This window comes from Sinohyriopsis cumingii, chromosome 6 (assembly GCF_028554795.1).
Source record: "Sinohyriopsis cumingii isolate HCF-2022 chromosome 6, ASM2855479v2, whole genome shotgun sequence".
NCBI lineage: Eukaryota > Metazoa > Mollusca > Bivalvia > Unionida > Unionidae > Sinohyriopsis > Sinohyriopsis cumingii.
In genome coordinates, this window is record NC_142966.1 from 29,319,482 (window position 1) to 29,340,957 (window position 21,476).

Sequence of the window (21,476 nt, forward strand, 5' to 3'; positions counted from 1 at the left end):
GGAGACCGGTTTATGTCTACATTTTTCTGTGAACAAAGGAATATTTATTTGCTACAGTAAGTTTACATTTAAACCAAGCTAGCATATACGGTGGATTCCATGTTACAGATATAACGCCCTCCAGCCCCGAACCCATCCTTGCTATCAACTGAGTTGTTATTGTTCTTGTCTTTGCGGGTTTTGCAATTTTTCATGCTGTGATATGTTATACATGACATAAAAACCATTGTGATGGTAAATTGGCAATATTGAAACAGACGAAATCATTTTCCCCCAATTATCATTTAGGAGTCGAATAAAAAAGTGGCTGCCAAAAATGTTCAATGAAAACTAAAAGATTCCAGAAAGTGGGGTTAGAAACGGCTTTCCACGATCTCAGCCAGTCAGTAAAGAGAATACTGGACAATGATTTCGTGGGCTCATTTGGAAGAATCAGAATCACATAAAGTGATACATTTACATGTATAATATCAACAATATTAAACTGTACACAGAATAGTAAAAGTATACCGACTATGTGATATATATATATATATATATATATATATATATATATATATATATATATATATATATATATATATATATAAGGTAACATATTCTCACCGGGATGCATTTAGCATCTGTAGCAATTACGCAAGGATGTCAAATGATTTCCTAAATGCCAGACAAATGTGAGACCCTAATGCCAGAAAGTTTACAGAAGAACTTGACTACTACAAATGAGGTTTCTTACATGGATACATTGATTTGTATCGGTTCTTTGAAGGATTTGCCAGGGCTGCATCGTGCGTCTTGGTCAACCCTTGACTGAATTCCTGTCATAAATACATATTTTTAACATATTAACCTCAATAGCTTATTTACATATCGCATATGAACAATGTATGTATAGCATAATCAGGACTTTGCTAAAATACATTTTCATCAGATTAAATTTAGATAAAGTATTCTGATGCGTTTATCAATTACTGTTTGTAATGAAAAAAAAAAAAACAACTTCTTTTTTAGTATTCAGTGTGTGCGCCTTAAAGCCGTACGCATGCGTGATATACTTTGCCATTTAAGTTCTGGAGAAAAGATTTCCAAAGTTTCCAAAATGAAGTTTAATTGGTAAAATATTGTGTTCAATTAGTAGCAAGGAACTACTTTGATATGTAATCGAAATACGTCTTCCTATCACGTGATCAAACATGTTTTACACTTTATGAAAGTCGTTTAGTCCTCTGAAAGTAAGCCATAAATCGTATCGATTTTATGTAGTGATTAGTCTTACAAATCCATGGGAAAACCACGGATTTGCACATAGCTATGATACAATAATTATATGACACGCACCTTTGTAACGGAAGAGTACTATCACCATCTCGCTGCATATGCTAGTATTAAACGGAGAATTGGTTTGTACCCTTTAAGAAATTGACGCTATATTTGCTATGTTCTATTTTATTCCTAGGAGGGAAAACAACTTTCCAAATTAGGAACAACTATTTTATCCAAATTTCTAAATAAATCCCTTTCTGAATGATAATGGTATTATTCATGCTATCAAATTGTAACGAATTACGTCGTCGATAAGTCTATGAAGATGTAAGTCTATATGTGTGTCTCTCCGAAACGTAGACAAGTAAGGATGTTATCTGTATTCAGTTAATGGAGGATATCGCACGAGTGACCATTTTATTTGTATTAAATATATATAAGATATTACACGAGCGACTATTATCTAGCCCATGTTTGTAGGCGTAGAGGCAAAGCTATCACTTATTACCTGAATACAATGTTTCATTTGACTGATTTTAATCATATTTCTCATGATCAATCTAAGCCAATTAATTGTGTTACACATGTTAGTTTGCTATTTATACTTAGGGCAATGTCGAAGGCATATAAAATGTGGGTTAAAGTTTTGTTTACAGTGTTTTTCGTTTGCCTTTATTTTTAATCACCTTCTTGGACTTTGTTCAACCTTAACGATCAATAGATATGAAACGAAGACAATTCATACAAGCAAATGGTCATTCATTATTTGACCTTTTCATTTCAATATTTGGATTGTGGGCTCGACATGCTGGCCCTGACATTTTGTTCGAGTACAAATCACTTATTACAAGAACGCGAATTCGTGACGTGCGATGACTTTGAGTTTAGACGTAACGCTTTTTCCCAAATTTTAATTAGTGAAATACAAAACAATCAAGTGAGCTTAAGAAAAAGAATTTCGTCGGTGATGTCAGGCAGAAACGTCTTCTTTCTATTCATTTAAAACGTCTTACTTACTAGGAACTCCGACTCAAATTCTTCTTTGTTTGCTTTCTTCTTCATAACGTGACCCCAAAAGGAGAAAACCGGTATACTCTGAGCCATCAGCTGTGTCTTTTTCTCTGTATTTTGGTATAAACTATCTGAAAATCGAACATTGTTTTGTTTGTAGCAGCATACTTTGAGACCCTTTTTTACATAAAACGAGACAGAAAGATGAGTTAAAGTATGACGAACGACTTTGTCTTGGTAATGAAGCCTGCCCTATCTAAATATTCTTATTATGTGTTTCTTAAAGTTTTTATGCATGTGGTCTTTCAGTATTTATCTTTCTATACATTTTAATTCTGTGACTTTATGAGTAATGTTAGCAAATTTCGATTTTGGATAAGACAAAAATTAACGACCTCGCAACCAATAATCTTTCTGTGAAAACGACATGACTCGTTCAGAAAGCTACGAATTTATCCACCGAAAAAATACGAATTGCTCCAAAAACATGAAAATCCATGCCTACTACAATAAAATATTTCACAGAAACCATTTGGTGTATCATCTTTAAAAAATCAACATGGAAACGATTTAGGGAAAGTAATACAATACAAACTGATTGGTATCAATATTAATAGAACTAACGATTACAAATTTACCTTTACGGAGAGACGTATCTTCGATCTCTTGTGGATTTCGATCACCGCTTTCTCCTTCCTGAATAACTTGGCTGAACACTTTTTGCTCCCGATTCGGAATAGAGGGAGCTTCTTTGTTAAGGTTACTATACAGTCAACCAAAATACGAGTTTTAAGTAAATATTTGACAAAGTTAGCAGATGTATCGATACTATTGTTCAGTTTGTTCTAACGTATCCAAAGATATGACGCTTAAAAATCAAATCAATACAGGTATATCATGTTTAAAACCCCCAGACAATTCGTATGCAAATTAACGTGAAATATCTACTCCACTATGTTATGAATATATATATATATATTGCGTAGTTATCTTTTAAACACATCAAACTCATTACAGAAATATCATTTTCTAAAAACTCAAATAATTCTTATGCAAATGAACGTGAAATATCTACTCCAGTATGTGTTATATATATATATATATATATATATATATATATATATATATATATATATATATATATATATATATATATATATATATATATTGTGTGTTTATCTTTATCCACATATGTAAATTTTTACAATCATTTATAAACAACAGTTTGCATAGTTAAGTTTTGTCCATAATTGCACGATATATTTAAGGTCATGTGTAAGCTATAAATAGGATGTTTACTTGGATCTGAGTTATATATATGTTTTGATTAAGAACTTGAAAGGTTCTAGAGAATGAAACTGTTTATAGTTTGTGGCAATTTTCCATTGAGATGATACGGTAATGACGTAGGTCATGTGGGGATGTATTGCAACATACAACGCGGGCATGTATTGCTACATATATCAGGTAGAGATGTATTGTGTTAGAGATATACTAGAGATTTATTGCGACAAAGATACGTGGGATGAATATAGGAAGTGAACAATTATTCATTCGTATTGCTGTTTATGTCCCTATTTTATTTTCAGTTTCCAGACGTATATACTGTTGTGTTTAGATGAGAGAAATCGTTTGTTTAAATTATTTATTAGAATTACAAAGTGTGAAAGTGGCTGTTGGGACGAAACACCTTTCGGGATTATTGTGAGACATTTTGGATTACATTAATGTGGTACAGCAAGACTGTTGGCATAACGGCACATTCACGGTTATTGATAATCAACACACTCAAGACCTGGAATACATTCAAAACACTCTTATTTTGAACTTGTGATGACAGCTATAGGATAATATGAGATTTCATTCACAATACTGTAAGTTCCACTTAAATTTTCATGTTATAATTTAGAGAATTGAATTTATTTAATTTTACTAAACTTATAAGTTTTACTTTCTCTATTACTTAGTTTAAAATCGTAGGGTCGTAACAAGAAATTTGGGGGATCATTATCGATATGAATATCTTTAAAACATTTCAGAGGAATTCAAATTATTTGTTAAATGTAAATTTACTTTCTTCCGGAGTTATATTGTCTCTGGTAACGATTTAATTTTAAACGTTTATGAACACTTTAGTGAAAGTAACACGCATTCACAATGTTAACAAATGTAGCGAATTTTGTATTAAATCCGGTCTAGCAATGCGTTGAACCTTCGAAAACGAACAAGTTGATTCAGACTGCCAAACACAGTTTCTATTTCGGAAGTAAAAACATCTTCAGTAAAAAAAAAAGAATATTTTTGGCGCACTACTTCTTTGAAAACAATTTGATATATAAAATTGTTTTGGATTTAATTAGTGAGCCCCTACCTGGTTCTGATGGAAACCTAAAAGAATGCAGTTAAGAAACCAGACGGAGCTCAAGTCAAGAAAGCTTCAGGAAGAAATGATCAACAGGAACGGAGGCAAATTCACATTCTAAAGAAGAAAGAAGAAAGAGAAATGAAGTAAAGCAAACAGAAACATAAAGACCAGAGACGCAAATACAAATGAAAACGCATACAGAATAGGAGAAAAAAGGGAAATGCAAAGAGAACAAGGAGATAACAACTAATTCAGACAGGGGACAGTATATGAGGATAGAAGATAGACGAATATTTATGCAGAGAGAAAGAGAAACAGAAGAAAGAGAAATGCAATTGAGATCGTAAGAGTTGGAACTGGCAGCGGAAAGCACTCCCTTCCCCACCCATCCCTTTATACACAAATTCAGTTTTGATATTACCATACATATTAGGTAGGTACAATATTTTAGGTAAAAGATGTAGATCAATATTTTTTCATTTTGAGAACATTCCTGAACATTTGCAATCGCCAAGACGGCAATGAACTTTATTGTTTACGACGTGTACTGTTACGTCTAGGGGTTTCAACTTAATAATAATAACGTTAGGTACAATCCAAAGAAGCACTCAAGTTTTTCCAAAATATAAATTTATCTAAATAAAATATAAAATCAAACAATGACTTACAGTGTATGAATTAATTTTATGTAATTTTAAATGGTCTTAATTGTGCTATCAATTTCTCACTAATCTGAAAACTGTTCCAAGGTATTCCGAACAAAGCTCCTAAAGAGTTTATATGCTACCATGATAACATTACTAAATTTAACAGACTTATTAACTCAAATGCTTTCCATTTCAATTTAATCTCGTAAACGACGAATATCACTAAAGTCCTTGACAGTAGAACATAATCCGATGAAATTTGTAAAATATTCTAGTCCTGGAATATAATCACGTAATCCCAAGGTATTGAATGTTAAAATTAATGATTATCCACTTCACTATATCCAATTAATATATAACTGTCAATCACTATCTTACTCTCAGTGAGCCTTAGGAAAACAAGGATAACTGCACAAGAATAAAACAAACAGGGCGTATGGTCATTACATACTGTGTTATGTATATTAAATTTGTTTTGTTTGTATTTTTTAATTTCATTATAGGATATTGTAATGTAACATTTTATGTTGGACTTAAACTTGTCCAAAAATAAGTATTTTCCGCTTGACCTTAATTATTGACTTTTTACATTCTGTAATTAACTTGTGTATGTAATTATGTGATTATTTTTGGATTTAATTTGCAATAACGTAAGTACTTGTTTTATGTTTACTTCGTATTCTAGTAAAATAAATTTTTTGCTAGATGTTACGAAGTTTGTTGCGTTTCACTCTTTTCTGTTACTTATTTTAAGAGCATTGTCTCGCAACAAGTGTACATTTACGTCTAAAAAAAAACAATCTCTGATTCACAATAATTCAAAGAATAAGTTGAATTGTATTATTTCGTTTCCCTTTCGTCACCATAGACAGAGTCTTGTTTTGACCTTCAAATGTTATTGAACCTATCAAATGCTAACGCTTGCGTGTATGTTTTCCATATAGTTCTTGCACTTTGAATCACACGCTTTTTTACGTGATCCCAATCATGCTCGCGCCATTCCTGACATGCTTAGTCCTTGATTTCACCTTAGCGAACGATCTTGTTAACAATGCGATTCTTGTTAAAAAGTATACATGTACTATAACTATAGTATTAACTATTGAATTAAAGGGTTTAAAACAGAACTATCAGCCTTAAACTACTAAAATAAAAATTATATTATGAATTCGAAAGATGATGTATAATGCCTTAGCAGTATTTATTTGCACAGCTCGTGAACTTACACGTCATTGTCGGCACAACACAATGCTGATTATGGTATGACTCAGGGATTATTTTGAAGTGATATTAGTTGGTTCTTAAGGCATATTGATAGAGGTTCATGAATTGTAGAAGAGAAATTGGACAAACCTATATCGAATTTCAAAAGGAAACAGAACAATTGTGTCATATATGATGTTCTGCCAAGAGGGTTGGGCAAGATTTCGATAGCCTCAGGAAGCTTACATTAATTAGACTTCACAAATTCCGTCATATGTTTTGTCAAAACCTTCAATGATGAGCAAAATGTAGAAAATTTGAAGAGTGCTGATCAAACAGCTGATTAATATCCCTTGACGCGCCAACTATTCTTTTATCAATAAATCTTCCTATCAGCAATTGAATGGTAAAAATTCATCTTAGTCTCATGCACTACTTCCAAAATCTCAAAATCGCACATTTAGGAAACAAACTGCTGATAAGTCTCATCAGAATCATAATTTCTTCCTATGTGTACTTACTGTAAGAAGAAAGGACAAGCTATTGATGATTCATAGAAGTCGAGAAAAAAAAATTAAGTCAGGGTCATTCCTTATGATGTTATTTCAAGTAGGTCAAGACCATGGACATGTATTGAAAGTAATACATTTGTGGGAATCAAATAATCCCCAGTCTGATTTTATGATAGAGAATTATGAACCAGTCATGTCGAAATGTTCATTAAACGTATTCATGATTCTATCAATTCTATCACTATCAAAATATTAAGGAACACTGGAGCTTCTCAGAGTCTAATAATGTCATGTATGTTTCTACTCGCTGACAAGTCTTCTTCTAAAGAAAGTGTTCCGTTTTAAATAGTAGAGTGCGGATTTGTTAATATTACACTCCATCATGTTAATTTGGCATCAGATTCGGTCTCAAGAACTTTGACAACGGAAACAGTGACTTCTTTACCGATTTAATTAATTTATTACACGGCAATGATCTAGCTGGAGATAAGATTATATTTAATCTACTAGTAACTGCCAAAGAACATTTGGATCCTAAAGCTGATCATTTATAAAAATAGCTCAATTATGCTTATGCAGTTAACATAGCTATGGCAAAAAGAGATCCTGATAATGATGTTAATCAGGAAACTATTCCTGTAGCTGTTACTTTTATTTGGCCAGTCTTTTGATGACGTCCCTTTTGCTCCTCGTTTGAATCAATCAAACGGATTGATCACGTCAATCCTCTATTTACAACTCATTAGCTTAATTCTAATCAGGATGACAAAACACAACCACTCGTTGTCGAACAGGAACAATATTTGTTTCTGATGGCTATTAGTGAAATTGGAGCAACAAAGTACCGGTTGTAACTATTTTGTGAAACATGGGGTGATGATGAGAAAATGGCGACCGCCTGAGTTACTCTCTTGTGACGCGCAATCAATGTGGTATCACATTTCTGTTCTAAAGTCATTTTGAGAGGAACTTGTTAGTGTAGCCCATGAAACGCCCTTCGATGGTCATTTAGGAGTTAAAAGGACTTATCACAAGACCTAGAAACCATTTTACAGGCAGAATATTTAAAGTAAGGCTTCTAAATAATGTAGACATTGTCACAATTGTCATATGGTAGAAAAACCAAATCAGAAGATACTTAAGGTTCATCTGCAACCTATTCTTGCATCTGACGAACCATGTGGCAGAATAATGGAAGACAGTGTCGGTCCTTTTCGTAAAACCATGTGAGGCTTCCAATACTTGTTTAAAATAATGTGTGCAACCGTTCTAAATCCCAGAGACTAATCCTTTCAGGAATATTAAACCTAAAATCGTAGTAAAACTTTGATAAAGTGTTTTACACTTTTTGACCATCCCAAATCAATCCGGTCATCAAGGGTCGAATTGAATTTTTTCCTCAATTAGACATCTACCAGTTAAATATTTTGCATATCACCCTAAAAGTAAAGGGACTTTATAAAGATTTCATCAAAACTTTGATGGATATGATTCGGGCGCATTCCTTTGATACAGGAAAAAATTGCGGTGAGGGTGTTGTTTTGCTGTTTATAGCAGTTTTTCGAAATCCTGTAAAAAAAATAATGAAGTTTTACTAATTTTGAACTAGTTTTTGGACATACTATGTTTGGACGATTGCAGTTGTTACAAAAAGAAACTTTTTTAATCGTAGATTCAGAAAAATATTTTTACATTGTCTCTGATATCAAATACAAGTAAAACTATAAAAATATATAAAAATATTAAAAATATTTTTCTGAATCTCTGATATTTGAACCTCTGATATCAAATACAAGTAGGGGCCTCGAGTGGCCGAGTGGTCTAAAGAGCTCACCGTTACGGATCACTGCCATCTCACCTCTGTCTGCGTTGGTTCGTGTCTCGGATTCGGCTAATGTGGTTATGTGAGAAAGCTTGCCAGTAGCTTCTCGTGGGCTGGTGGTTTTTTCCGGGTTTTTTTCCGGGTTCTTCCTCCACCATTAATGCTGGCCGCCATGCACAGCCTATCTTGTGCTGAAAAATGGCGTTAAACCATACAATAACTACAACAACAACATTAAATACAAGTTGTCAAAGGTTTGTGGAGTAGCATGTACTAATCTTCACTCAGTCAAGAATGAATAAAGTATGACAAAACTACAAAGGAAAGACATTTTCAGCCAGGTGATAGACTTCCGTCTCTCTTGCCCATATGTCACGATCCTCTTCAGGCTAAAAAGTATGGTTCATACACAATAGAAAAGAAAGTACGTGTCATAAATTATACCATTAAATGTCCTTGGAGGAGGAAAAAGAAACAGCTTTGCCACATAAATATATTAAAGAAGTGTGTTGATTGATATAGCCATGTTAATTTAGCAACCATTGCGGTTGTATCTGTCTCAGACAGTGAGTATTTAAACGATACAATGCAATCTGTATTCAGTGACGTTTTCGTAGCCTATCTTTGGAATTCAGAAATATTGAACACTCTGGACCAGAAACATCAGCATTTGCAGCCACAAAAAGAATGAATTAAAACAGTTGTAATGTGAATATCAGCAAGTGTTCCCAGATGTTCTCATACGAAAAAGAAATCTACCACTTACGTTGAAATTGTAAAATCTGCACCGTTGAAGCAGAATTATTGCTGAATTAATCAGCTCAAGTAGAAATATTTGGGAAAACATAAACTCAGTATTTTCTGGAGAATTATTGCATTGAACCAAGCAAAAGTAACTGAAGTTCGCCCTGTATTCTTGTGCGGAAGCCAGATAATACTTTAAGTAAGTATACTCACTTGAAAAGTGAACAGTGTCACCGAAACTGATTCATAACCAACACCAAGAATCAGGGACTGCACTGACAAATGCAAAGTATCTCACAAGCTTGACCTTTTCAAAGGATTTTTGAAAAATTCCACTTACGGAAAGATAAAAGAAATCTTTGCATTTAAAAGTCCAGATGGACTCAATATAAAGTGATGCCGAATGATGCGAAAAGTTTGTCAACATTCCAGCGTATAATGAACATGATAGCATCTAGTCCATATCATTGTGATACGTACACCAATGACGTTTTCATCTACAACAAAACCCGGACAGATCATTGGGAAACCATTCGGAATTTCTTTGATCAATTCAATTGATGCAAATTTGACAATCATTTTAAATGAAAGTCAGTTTTCAAATGCTTGTATTATATTTAGATCATATTATAGGACACGGTAAAATTAAACCTGTAAACATTAATTTCAATGTCGTCTCTGAATTCCTTGTGCCCTTTAGCAAAAAGGCATCTAGTAAGTTTTTTTATGTATGGCTGAATATTATCGGATATGTTTCGCATATGTTTCCATCATTGCTGATTTTATTAAGTAAGTTTTATTGGTGTGACAAATGGCTAGAGAGTTTGTTAAATTAAAGGCCATACTTAAGAGTGCACCTGTTCAATCAGATCAAAATTGCAAGCAATCATTTAAAATTTATATTGATATAAGTAAGCTCGGGATTGCATTCGGAACACTCTATTTGTTTGGATGCATGATTAAAACTTTATTGATTATTTGGGATTTAATTCACAATACTGTAAGTTCATAATAAGTGTTCAATTTATAACTTAGAGAATAAAATTAGCTTTAGAAGTTTACTAAAATGTATTTTTCTATTGCTTAGTTAAGAACACAGAGTCGTAACAGGTATGCAAGGTGTATTGTTTCATATTGACAGATTACTTAAATTATTACCTTCGATTTCTCCTCACTCTCAAAACGACAAGGACGATAGTTAAAACTATGATCACGATCACGACAGGAACAACAACACCGATTAGTATACCATTGTCTGACGGAGGTGGTGGGATATTTATTTCTGAATAAAACAAATATGTCAGAATATAGCAAATAAAATTTCCCTCACATATAACAAGTGTCAAGAAAATAGCATTTTTGTGGTATATTTGTTATTTGGGAAAATTTAACAGTTTTGTATAACTCTCCCATAATACCCTGTGGATTATCGTAACATATATCACCTATATCGCGACTGAAAATGTAACCAACAGTGTCAAAATATCTGTAACCTAGATCGCTATAACATATAACAGACCTAGGAAACTCGCTCCAATATTAGTCATCCACATGGAAAGATATAACTGATGATTTGAAGAAGAATTACATATTACAGAATTGTTAAAATTGTGTCAGTGAATGGAAGTTGTTAAAAGCAGTTTCAATGTGACATGGCTTACCTAGTGTACATGTCTCATCTTTCCATCCATCTTGACAGCCATCTATGCACGTTCCGTTTATGGTTGAACAACTGTCGGCGCCATGAATACACTTACCACAGGTTTCATTGCATCCATAGCCATATGTTCCTTTTTCACATTCTAAGACAATGAACAGCAAATAGCATTATAACATATATAGCATTTTATGGGTTCCTTTTCGCCGGTCTTCAAATAGGCAATAGAAAAGATCGAGAAGCAACAAGCTTTGTAAGCTTAAACAAAAGGTAAATATAAAAAAGGAACGTATGGTGTTGCAAATAATCCTAGAATTACACATGCGAGTCCTAATTATTAATGTTTTGTAGCGGAACTACAAACTAAATCCAACGCTGGACGTATTTCTGTGCCTGTTGTGGCCCGTGTATTATTGATGTACCAACAGGTTATGCTGTATCACACTAATACAATCGAATAATGTATCCTTATTTGAAATTTTCTATAAAGTTCAGACTCTTTAGCCAGGAAAGCTAATGTTGAGCACTTTTTATTTCCAGAGACCAATAATTTGAATTACAAAAATTCCATCCCAAATGCATAAATGGGTACAACAATAATGTAAACAATTCTACTAAGATCTTACAGCAAGAATAATTAATATCTAGAACAACAATTGATATAGTCATCGTCTTGACATCAGCAGGTTACAATTATCCTTTTTATATTCAAAGTTTTCTTCTGGAAGGTTCCAAATATTACAAGATGAAATCTTAGTTATAATTAGAATTCCACTTATAAAATTATAATAAAAATATAATAAACAACGGGTAGAACCGGCATATCATGGGGAATTTCCAAAGTTCTAGAATGAGATTGAGATAAACATGTTTAATATGTTATATATATCTATATTTTTGGTAACTCCTGATACACAATTTTCTTAAATTGTAAATATTTTACTCATGGCTATAAATCGTACGTAATATATTTAGTTAAATTTTGCATTCGTGATATGATCTTAAGAGTGTAGCAGTTACATAGGATCTATAAATAAATGCTTACTTATGTGTTGACAATTATTAATAAGAATCTTAATAATAACACTATGTGGCGCATATGGCTTAATTGCTCAGTGGCAGATGGAGTTTCGACGTTTCTGAAATAATTCTGTAACTTCCTTTTGGTTCGGCTAGATCATATGAATAGGCAAAATCGACGCAAACGAAGTGATGTTGTCATTCACATGAGGTCTATTGCGAAGTACATTTGCAATAGATGGTGTATGTAAAGATAGAACTGAGCAATCAGATTCATTCCGATTTTGAAGTCATTCACATGTTTTGTGTTCCTTTTCTAATATCTGCAGACGTGTTTTATGCTGTACGTAGATAAAAGAAAACATGTTTTCCCTTGTTCAGTTGAAGAAGAAAGTGCTCATTGGTTGCAATATAATATTATTCTAGAACTGTGTCAGGGATGTTAGATCACCGGAAAATTTCCGGTTTTGAAATTTATAAGAAAAGTTTCATTCATTTACGACTTTTATAGACCTTTATAAGGATTAGTTTCGATTTACCACATAATACTAAAAGTTTCTCGCGCATTTTTACTTATATCTTTGACAAATAAATTGTTTTTTTAACCTTTACAAACCTTGTTAGGTTTTTGTCTATGTTAGTTAATGGGTAACCATCGGTTCGAAACATCTACAAAACCAAAATCAATGAGTCAGGTCAGGTAGAAAAGAAACTTGACTTTTGACAAGATCAAGTCCAAATACAATTATCCATAGCACATACTGAAAACAAAATAAAACTACTAACAAAAAAAAATGCAAATTAAATAAGCATAACACTCCGAAAAGGAATAACAAGAAAGCATTATGAAGCGAACATCGTCTTACAAAAGAAGCTTTCAGAACAGGTGTGCACTTTTTCTTTCCTTTAGCCTACATTCTTTTTGGTCACGCTGAAACTCCAATAGAAACTGTTCTTGCAGAAAAAATATTTACTTAAATTCCACAACTCCTGAAAATTGTATCTAGTAATGTTAGGAAAATACGTCCTAAAAGTAAATTATAATGAAATGCAGTATATTCAGAGCAAATCTGCGTCATAAAGAGTTGTAAACATCAAAATCAGTGCTCTTATAAACAGGTGGTAAATATTTGCAGAGATTTATATCCAATTTATACGAAAATCATTACAAAAATATTTTATTTTAGATGTGGCATTCGTGGCTTGAAGTTCGACTTTCGCATTTTGATATATTCCGCATTATTTTTCTGACACCTTTCACGATCAAATACACGCACAATAGTTCAAGTTCTCACTATGCGCAAATCATATAATAGAAACTCACTCGTTACAGTGTAAAAAATTCTCTTTTTTTCTTTCATTATTTAATTTATGTGACAAGAACAAAATTATTAAGATTTCCCTTAAATTATCATTACCATTTGCATTCTAACAAATGGAATAATTTAATGGTATATCATCAGAAACATTTTGCCGAAAACTGGAGCGTAAGCGTATAAATTATCGTTTAATGAAATATACTGATGAGCCTCTAAACCTTTATTTCAAACCTAATTTACAAATGCAAAATCAAAAATGCGCATCATGTTATTTAAGTACAGAAACATTTATCACAAGGATTTCACATCGAGGTGACATTTTTTCGATACTACTCTTATGTGCATATCTTCTATTAGTTTGAAAACTTACAATATGATTGCTATTATATCTGCATGTTCCAATGGAATGTGACATACCCTGTTTACAAGTTCCTCCCTGCCATCCAGCTTTACAACCGACCTTGCATTTTCCGTCAATCGCAGAGCAGCTGTTGTTGCCACTAAAACACATTCCACATGTTTCATTACACCCGTAACTATAAGCTCCTTTATCACACTCTACTGGAAAACGAAATAAAAAGTGATATTTTGTCATTAACACAAATTGCATAATTCTTTCAAAGAGGAAGTATGATTTTTATAACTTCTCAACAGGGTATGTTCTTATGCAAACAATATTTAATTCCTCAAAATCGAGATTCTTAGTTTGAAGCAGTCGTTTAAATATAATACATTTCGGGCGTTATACTGGAGTTATGTGCAGATTTACCTTGATAATCACAACATACAACTTGTTATTCTAATGGAAAATACTACGCACGGTGTATAAGTACCCTCCGCCATCCAGCTTTCCAAATGACTTTTCACCATCCACCTGTTACTTAACATATGTTGTTGCCATTAAAACACATGATACAAGTTTAATTAGACTTGTAACTATATGTTCGTTTTACACATGCAAAAAGAAACGAAACGAAATACGAAACTGCATCTGCGAATCAACATAGCTTTTGTTTTCTTTGAAAGAATTAGTGTATGAACATTTCACCCATACTCATTGTAGGGCATTGTCTTGCACTAAACAAATCAAATTACGAAACTCAAGATTCTTATTTTTGAAAACATAATCCACTTTTAGTGGATTATATGAGTATTAAGTGCAAATGTATTTTGAAAATAAAACCTTACAGTCCATTCGAGACTATATCAGCATTTGCTGAATATGACATACCTTGTTTGCACATTGGCAACCTAACAAAAATACATTAGAAAATTATAGGATAGATACACTTTGTAATTTACCTTGAATGAAAGGCTGTATGGCCATTATATCTTTTGCTAACAGTCTCAAATTTTCTTGAGGAAAAAAATTAGTTCTGAAAATCCTCATACTTTGTTAAACGTAACTTTACAGAGAAAATATATTCACTAGATCATATTAGTTGTATTATTTTGAAAAGCTAACCTCCTTGAGACTTTGTAAGGAAAGCAGTCTTTTACTTAGCGTCTTAGTTCATTTTAATTATTGGGATTGTTTGTTATGTAGAGGTAAAATTAAGTTGTTCTTCCTGTAGAGGTAACTCATGGTCTCACATTTCGCCTGTTAGAGTTTCCGAACATTTCTATTTCTACTTTCTCATCCGAAAAACTGTAGACAGCAGTGTGCAGTTTTCCCGCATATCTAAAAATACGGTGAATATTGAAAACAATCAGCGCTATTTTCACTGTATAACATGCCCTAAACTTTTGATTCAAATGAATATTTTATGAAACAAAACAATTATTATTAGAAATCCTTTTAAAAAATATTAACATGATTTAGGAAAATAAGGGTCATTGAACACAATCCAATCATCATAAAGCCTTTCAGTATCTAATAAAAGTTCTGAAAAGTAACATGGGGACCACCTAACGTTACACACAACTAAGATATTAGCTCAAATCTCCTGAAATATTCCCATACGTATATAGCATGACCTTTCACGATATGTAACGGACGATTTTCACATAAAAGTGAGACCTGTAAAAAAAGGCGATTATGTTCCAGGAAAATTAATTCTGGGAACAAGGTAAAACTAGCAAACACTAAAGCTTTTTTCAAAGTACACCTGCAGTTGCAGATTAAAATGCTTGTTCACACAATTTCACAGTCATATTGCTATAGTTCGTCTGATGTTGAGCAACTGTTATCGATGGTCAAAACACGTCAGATATTTTGTTGCATCAATAGCCGTATGTTCCTTTATCACTTTCTAACATAATGATTTTTCACATTAGATAGTTGTCAAAAGTTCCTTTAATCTTTCCACATTTTGAACAATGACCTAATAAAGCTTATATCCGAATAAATAAGAAAATATAATCGGTTCTTTTGGAAAAGAATGCATCTGTCATAAATGGTTTGGAGCATAGTGTAAGTTATGTACCTCTCCTTATCGTGTTTTACGATTACCATCAAACTGGACGTTTTCAATAGCGCAAATAGTTATGGAGTTTTACATTAATTTCTGGTGTAATCATTGTCAATAATACAGGTAGGGGTTTTCTCTATTTCGTAACTTCTGGTAACCATGGTCAATTCTCATCTTTCTGCATGCATTAGATTGTTTTAGTTTGCCTCTTCAAATAAACGATATACTTTTTATTGTTGGTTTTAAATATAATCAAGATAAACAATGACACCTTTAAGATGAAATTAGTTGATTTATAAAGGCACGAAATGGTCTTTTCAATGCTTCATTAGCAAAGAGTTTTATGGATCACACAAATCGTTGTTGTTACCATACCACAGTATATAATTCTTAAAATGTCGAATCATTAATTGTTGTTTGTCAAAGATGGCGTGCATGGCTTACAATAATTCCATTTATTCGCGTCTTTTTCCCACTATTCTATTAAGAATATTCACTTTAAACTGAGCTACTTTTAAATAGTTCTTCGGGTATATTTTCTTGTTAGAACCACCACGGCTGAATTCCCTTAAATAGTTTCATCTAGGAACCATCAAGGAGAAAATCTCTTAAGCACCTTTTAGCTTGTAACTAAAACTTACAAACAACTGAGCACTAATCAATTTGTGCAGAAATTTTTTTCACAATAAAGACGTTAAAATGCTTGATAATTTTGCTTTTCATCAAACTTTTCGTGAGAGCAGGTTCACCGTTTTATTGTGCTTTAATTTACTAGTATGATGGAATCGCCAGTTATTAGAAATAACGTAGGAACGCTTTACTTAAATAAGACATACCGTCTTTACACGTTATACCACTCCATCCTCTCTCACATCCCTCTATACAATGTCCGGTTGTACTATTACAACTAACGTTGCCGTTGAGACAGTTCCCACAGGTTTCATTGCATTCATTGCCAAATGTTCCTTTCGGACACTCTAAGAAAAAGAGTTTCTTTCAAAAATATTTCCAGGTTTACATATATCGACTAACGTGCATTTATAGGTGACGCAATGTTAATAAAATACTGCTTGTTCAATGAAATGGCAACATTAAACTGACGTATATCTCTTAAAAATCCGTCATAGCATCTTAATCGAGAAAAGAATGCTGTATTGAGTTAGGTTTAAAGGATCACATACATGTATATGTAGACCTGTGTTTCATTATGTGTGTGTGTGTGTGTGTGTGTGTGTGTGTGTGTGTGTGTGTGTGAATATCACGAAACTTCATCTTGTAAGAAGTAAATACAAAATATAATCTGAGACGAAACTTTTTACGTCGAGGGCGATATAGTTTCCATCTGCCAAGCTTTTGATGCAGTATTTAATTTTATTTCAAGATGTTCATGCCTTGGACATTGTGTAACTGTTATGCAGTACCATAAAAAGTATAATTAAAAGTATTTTAATCAAAATCATGATAAATCAACATAAATATTCTCCCATTTCCCCGCACCAATCACTGCTACCTTATATAATACTAACATCAAGCGACGAACATTATAGTTTGAAAACAAAGAGATGCTTTTGTATTATTTTCAAAATATGGAATGCTTGCTGAATATTTTTGATTATCTTTTCCTCAGTTATATGATTATTCGCTTCGTCAAAAAATGACTATAATATATGTATATAATTCATCATAAAATTCTTACGTGTATGTTTTTTAGCAGTTGCATTTGCTTTTTTTGTAAGGTTTTCCAGAGTGAACCCGATACATATCTCTTGTGATGTGTGTCTCTCATTCAGCGGCGCACATACACAATTTCACTTGAAGCGCATGATTAGAAATTGATATCATTGCACAATTCTTTTCTAACTTCTTCAGTAGATGTAGCAAGCATGCATTTTTTCCATTAAATGCTAAATCATCATAACGAAAAGAAATATTAGAAGACAAGTGCAGAAATACTAATTGCGTGTTTCAGAAAGTACACGACACTTTGAAATTGCATTTTACAAGTTCAGAAGATATGAGACTAAAATTGTGTAAAATTTCCCTAATAAAGTCTGATCAACATAAAAAGGAGCTTATTATATCTAATCATGCTTCTCGTGAATACAATATCCAAGTTCGCACAAGGAAATTTGTAGCAAACATATTTAACTATGGAAGGATAATCGATATTTATCAAGAATGTGTAATATATGGATTTTAACTCTAAAGAAATGTGAACATTTTAACATATTTTCAAGCTGAGATACTATATCACGTTCCATTTATTTATTTTCGAGGATAAGGTATGTATCAAGGTCCTTTCTAAAGCAAATCAACAATAATCAGTTTGCATCATTGCTTTTTAACACGTCCTTTAAAACAGCTGGTACATTGTGATTCTTTTAATAAGTCGATGTATTAATGCTCTCTATCTTAAGCAACCTCAGATATAACAAAAGAGGTTAGGTCCAAAAAGTACTATTTCTCCCTCATAAACAGAACATAAGTGCATTCAAAATGAAGTGAAGAGTGATGTTGACACAACTTTTGTGTTCGGAACATTTTTGGCCCAGCTTGATTGCAAATTCATTGAAGTTCTCCACTGAAATGACTCACATCTAAATCAAGTGAAAATATTTATAAACAGGGACTTGAAAAACGAATAAATCATTAATTCATTCATTCCGAGGAATACATTTGTTATCAGACTTTATGACCGTATTGAGATATAATTCGAGAGGAGTTCTTTATTTAAATGACTGGTGGAGTTACTAAGAGTTAATTGACTTTGTATTATCGCATTTCATTTGAATTATTGTGAACTCGTTCGGAGTCATTATGTATTGCATTAATGTGGTACATCAGAACAATCAAGACTATTGTAAATCATTGAGCTATTCTTTAATGTTGGACTTGTGATAAGACACTTATGATTATTCGAACTGCTGGCAAATAGATAACTTGTTCATTTTACTTAAATTATTGACTTTGCTTATTTCTGATACTTACTTTATGACCTAGAGTCGTAACGATGTTACGCGCATCAATGTACGGAAAACATTATACACCGAGCCTTACCTTTAATGTGTATGATTACTAAGCTATGGGGTTTTACCTTTGAACTAAAGACGACGTTTTAATACACTGTAGCCTATATATATATATATATATATATATATATATATATATATATATATATATATATATATATATATATATATATATATATATATATATATATATATGTATATATATATACACCGCTTGTATATAATGTGATACAGCAGCTCAAAAGAAAAAAAATGTGATAAATGTTTTCTAGTACCTCAAATACCTAATTTCTAGCATGTAATTAGTCTTACGTTTTTAAATTTAATGTTGTATCTATCATGTCATTTTACATTAGCAAGACAGCCTTATTGTTTCTGCTCATTTAACTGAGAAAACGAAAAGACTAAATGTTGCAAGACAAAAAATCAAACCTCTTTTGTAGAGGAATGCAAAATAGGAAATTAAATCATATCTACATTGAATAAATTACACTTTCATTTAAATTGATTATTCGAACAACGACGAGCGGAATAGAAAGCATTAGGTGTATTGTCATTCCATTATCAATAAAGATAGAATATTGTACATATATATAACAATACACTTACCACCATCGACCACGACCTCACAAATAGTAAGAATGTCCTTGTTTTGTCGTATCACTGATATAAACCGGGCTAAAGAATCATTAACTCTAAATGTGTGTGGAGTGTTGACTTGCTGTACTTCTACTAACAGTTGATTCACAGTCCATGGCTTCGTAGCATTGCCGATGAATACCTTAAAACCGGAAAGTTGATCATCTAAAGTAGAAAAGTTCTTTTAAAACATTATTCAGATGTTTTTCAATGTGTATGGTTACTTTGACACGTATAAGCATATGCTATGTTAAGTTATATGCAAATGTTTCGTTTAATGACATTTTCTCACAGATTCTACATATATCTGATATAGGTCATTGAGACGGTTGAATCCTGTACGAGACAACTAACATGCATATATATATATACTGCTTCACATTTGTTAGTTATATTCATTTATTATGATTTAAATATGTTTATTGATACGTACACATTGGCTAAGATGTTTTGCAATTATGTTATCGCCCATTCAGTAGGGCTAATGAGGGTATATAAAACTACCAAATGAATGTCGGTACCTTTCTTACGTTCGACTTAGCTTTAGGGATTACTATTATGTTTGCTAAAGTTTTCATAAAACATTCACTGAAACGAGAGAAGGTGCACATGAATTCTAACAACGCAGGAAACTTACTACCATCACTTCTTTTATAAACCATGATGGTCTTTACAATAATCAGGAAGCCAATATCCACCTCCCATGTATGGTTGTCCAAACGAACTTCTGTTGCACTACATGTCATGGATACATCAGGATTTCTTTTATCATCTGTATTACCATCTACAGCCTTATTAGCCGTCCAGTTGAAACCTCTCCAGGTCAATGTTGACGACTGATAGGCATATTTTTTCACAGCGAAATTCTTGAAACCTAAAACAAACAACATAACTCTTTTTTCGTACAATTGAAGAGCAAATACGTACATACATACATACATACATACATACACACATACACACATACATACCTACATACCTACATACATACATACATACATATATACATACATACACACATCTTTATATGATATATGGACAACAAATATAAATGGTCACCAGATCCGTAGTACTGATCAATATGTGGTAATAGATTCATTATTAGGTGAGTGTCATGGCGTCGCCAAGTACATTTAGCGAAAGAAACAAGTGTCGACATTTAAAGTCATTATCATGTAGAAAAGACACCTCTCTGCAGCCAAATGCCGTTATAGAAGCAACTATAGAATAAAGCGACAAGTGTATAATATAAATATCCTCAATTTTTGTCATAATGTCTGTTTGTATATGGGACAACCCATCAGCAAAGAACATGCACCTAAATAAAATCTTAAATGTTTCTGTTGTCATGGAAACAAAATCTAATTCCTAATAGGTGTCTTTATTTATCAATATTTATAAAATACTAATTAATACTTTGGCGATGAAGACCTTTGAACAGATGCATATCTATGACATTTTACTAATTTCCGATAGGTAGACCAAAATGAAAATCAAACACAATATTGATGAACATAACGGATTCTAATGAACCAAGTTTAATCAATCCCAAACATAATATTTTGCCAACGGCTTTAACACAATACATGTAACAGAGGTGTCTTTGTGCGTGCATTCATGTAACGACGGTTACACGTGAGTACTTGCAAGCTGCTAATTCATATACAATCACACAAAAGAACGGAATATTTACATGAATGAACAGACCGGGAGCCATTAGCTGGTAGGGTGGCTGCCTGTGACTATTTCATGATTTCGATAACTAACTATGGGTTGAGTCAACAAGGACGTAATATGCCTTACATTCAACTGAATTGATTATGCTTCAGTTCCA

The 21,476-nt window shown here is 32.6% G+C and overlaps 1 protein-coding gene across 1 annotated transcript in view; it reads right to left on the reverse strand.

Annotated features, from left to right (window-relative positions):
- Positions 1-21,476, reverse strand: part of LOC149796565 (receptor-type tyrosine-protein phosphatase alpha-like) — an 84,621-nt gene that overhangs the window by 13,266 nt on the left and 49,879 nt on the right. Inside the window, exons 2-10 of the mRNA XM_089961260.1 lie at positions 20,280-20,516; positions 19,613-19,807; positions 16,811-16,951; positions 13,981-14,124; positions 11,229-11,369; positions 10,726-10,849; positions 2,913-3,037; positions 2,281-2,405; positions 737-818 (exon numbers count right to left, since the gene is read on the reverse strand). Of these exons, the coding sequence (XP_089817386.1) occupies positions 737-818; positions 2,281-2,405; positions 2,913-3,037; positions 10,726-10,849; positions 11,229-11,369; positions 13,981-14,124; positions 16,811-16,951; positions 19,613-19,807; positions 20,280-20,516 (1,314 nt within the window). The remainder of the gene's footprint in view (positions 1-736; positions 819-2,280; positions 2,406-2,912; positions 3,038-10,725; positions 10,850-11,228; positions 11,370-13,980; positions 14,125-16,810; positions 16,952-19,612; positions 19,808-20,279; positions 20,517-21,476) is intronic.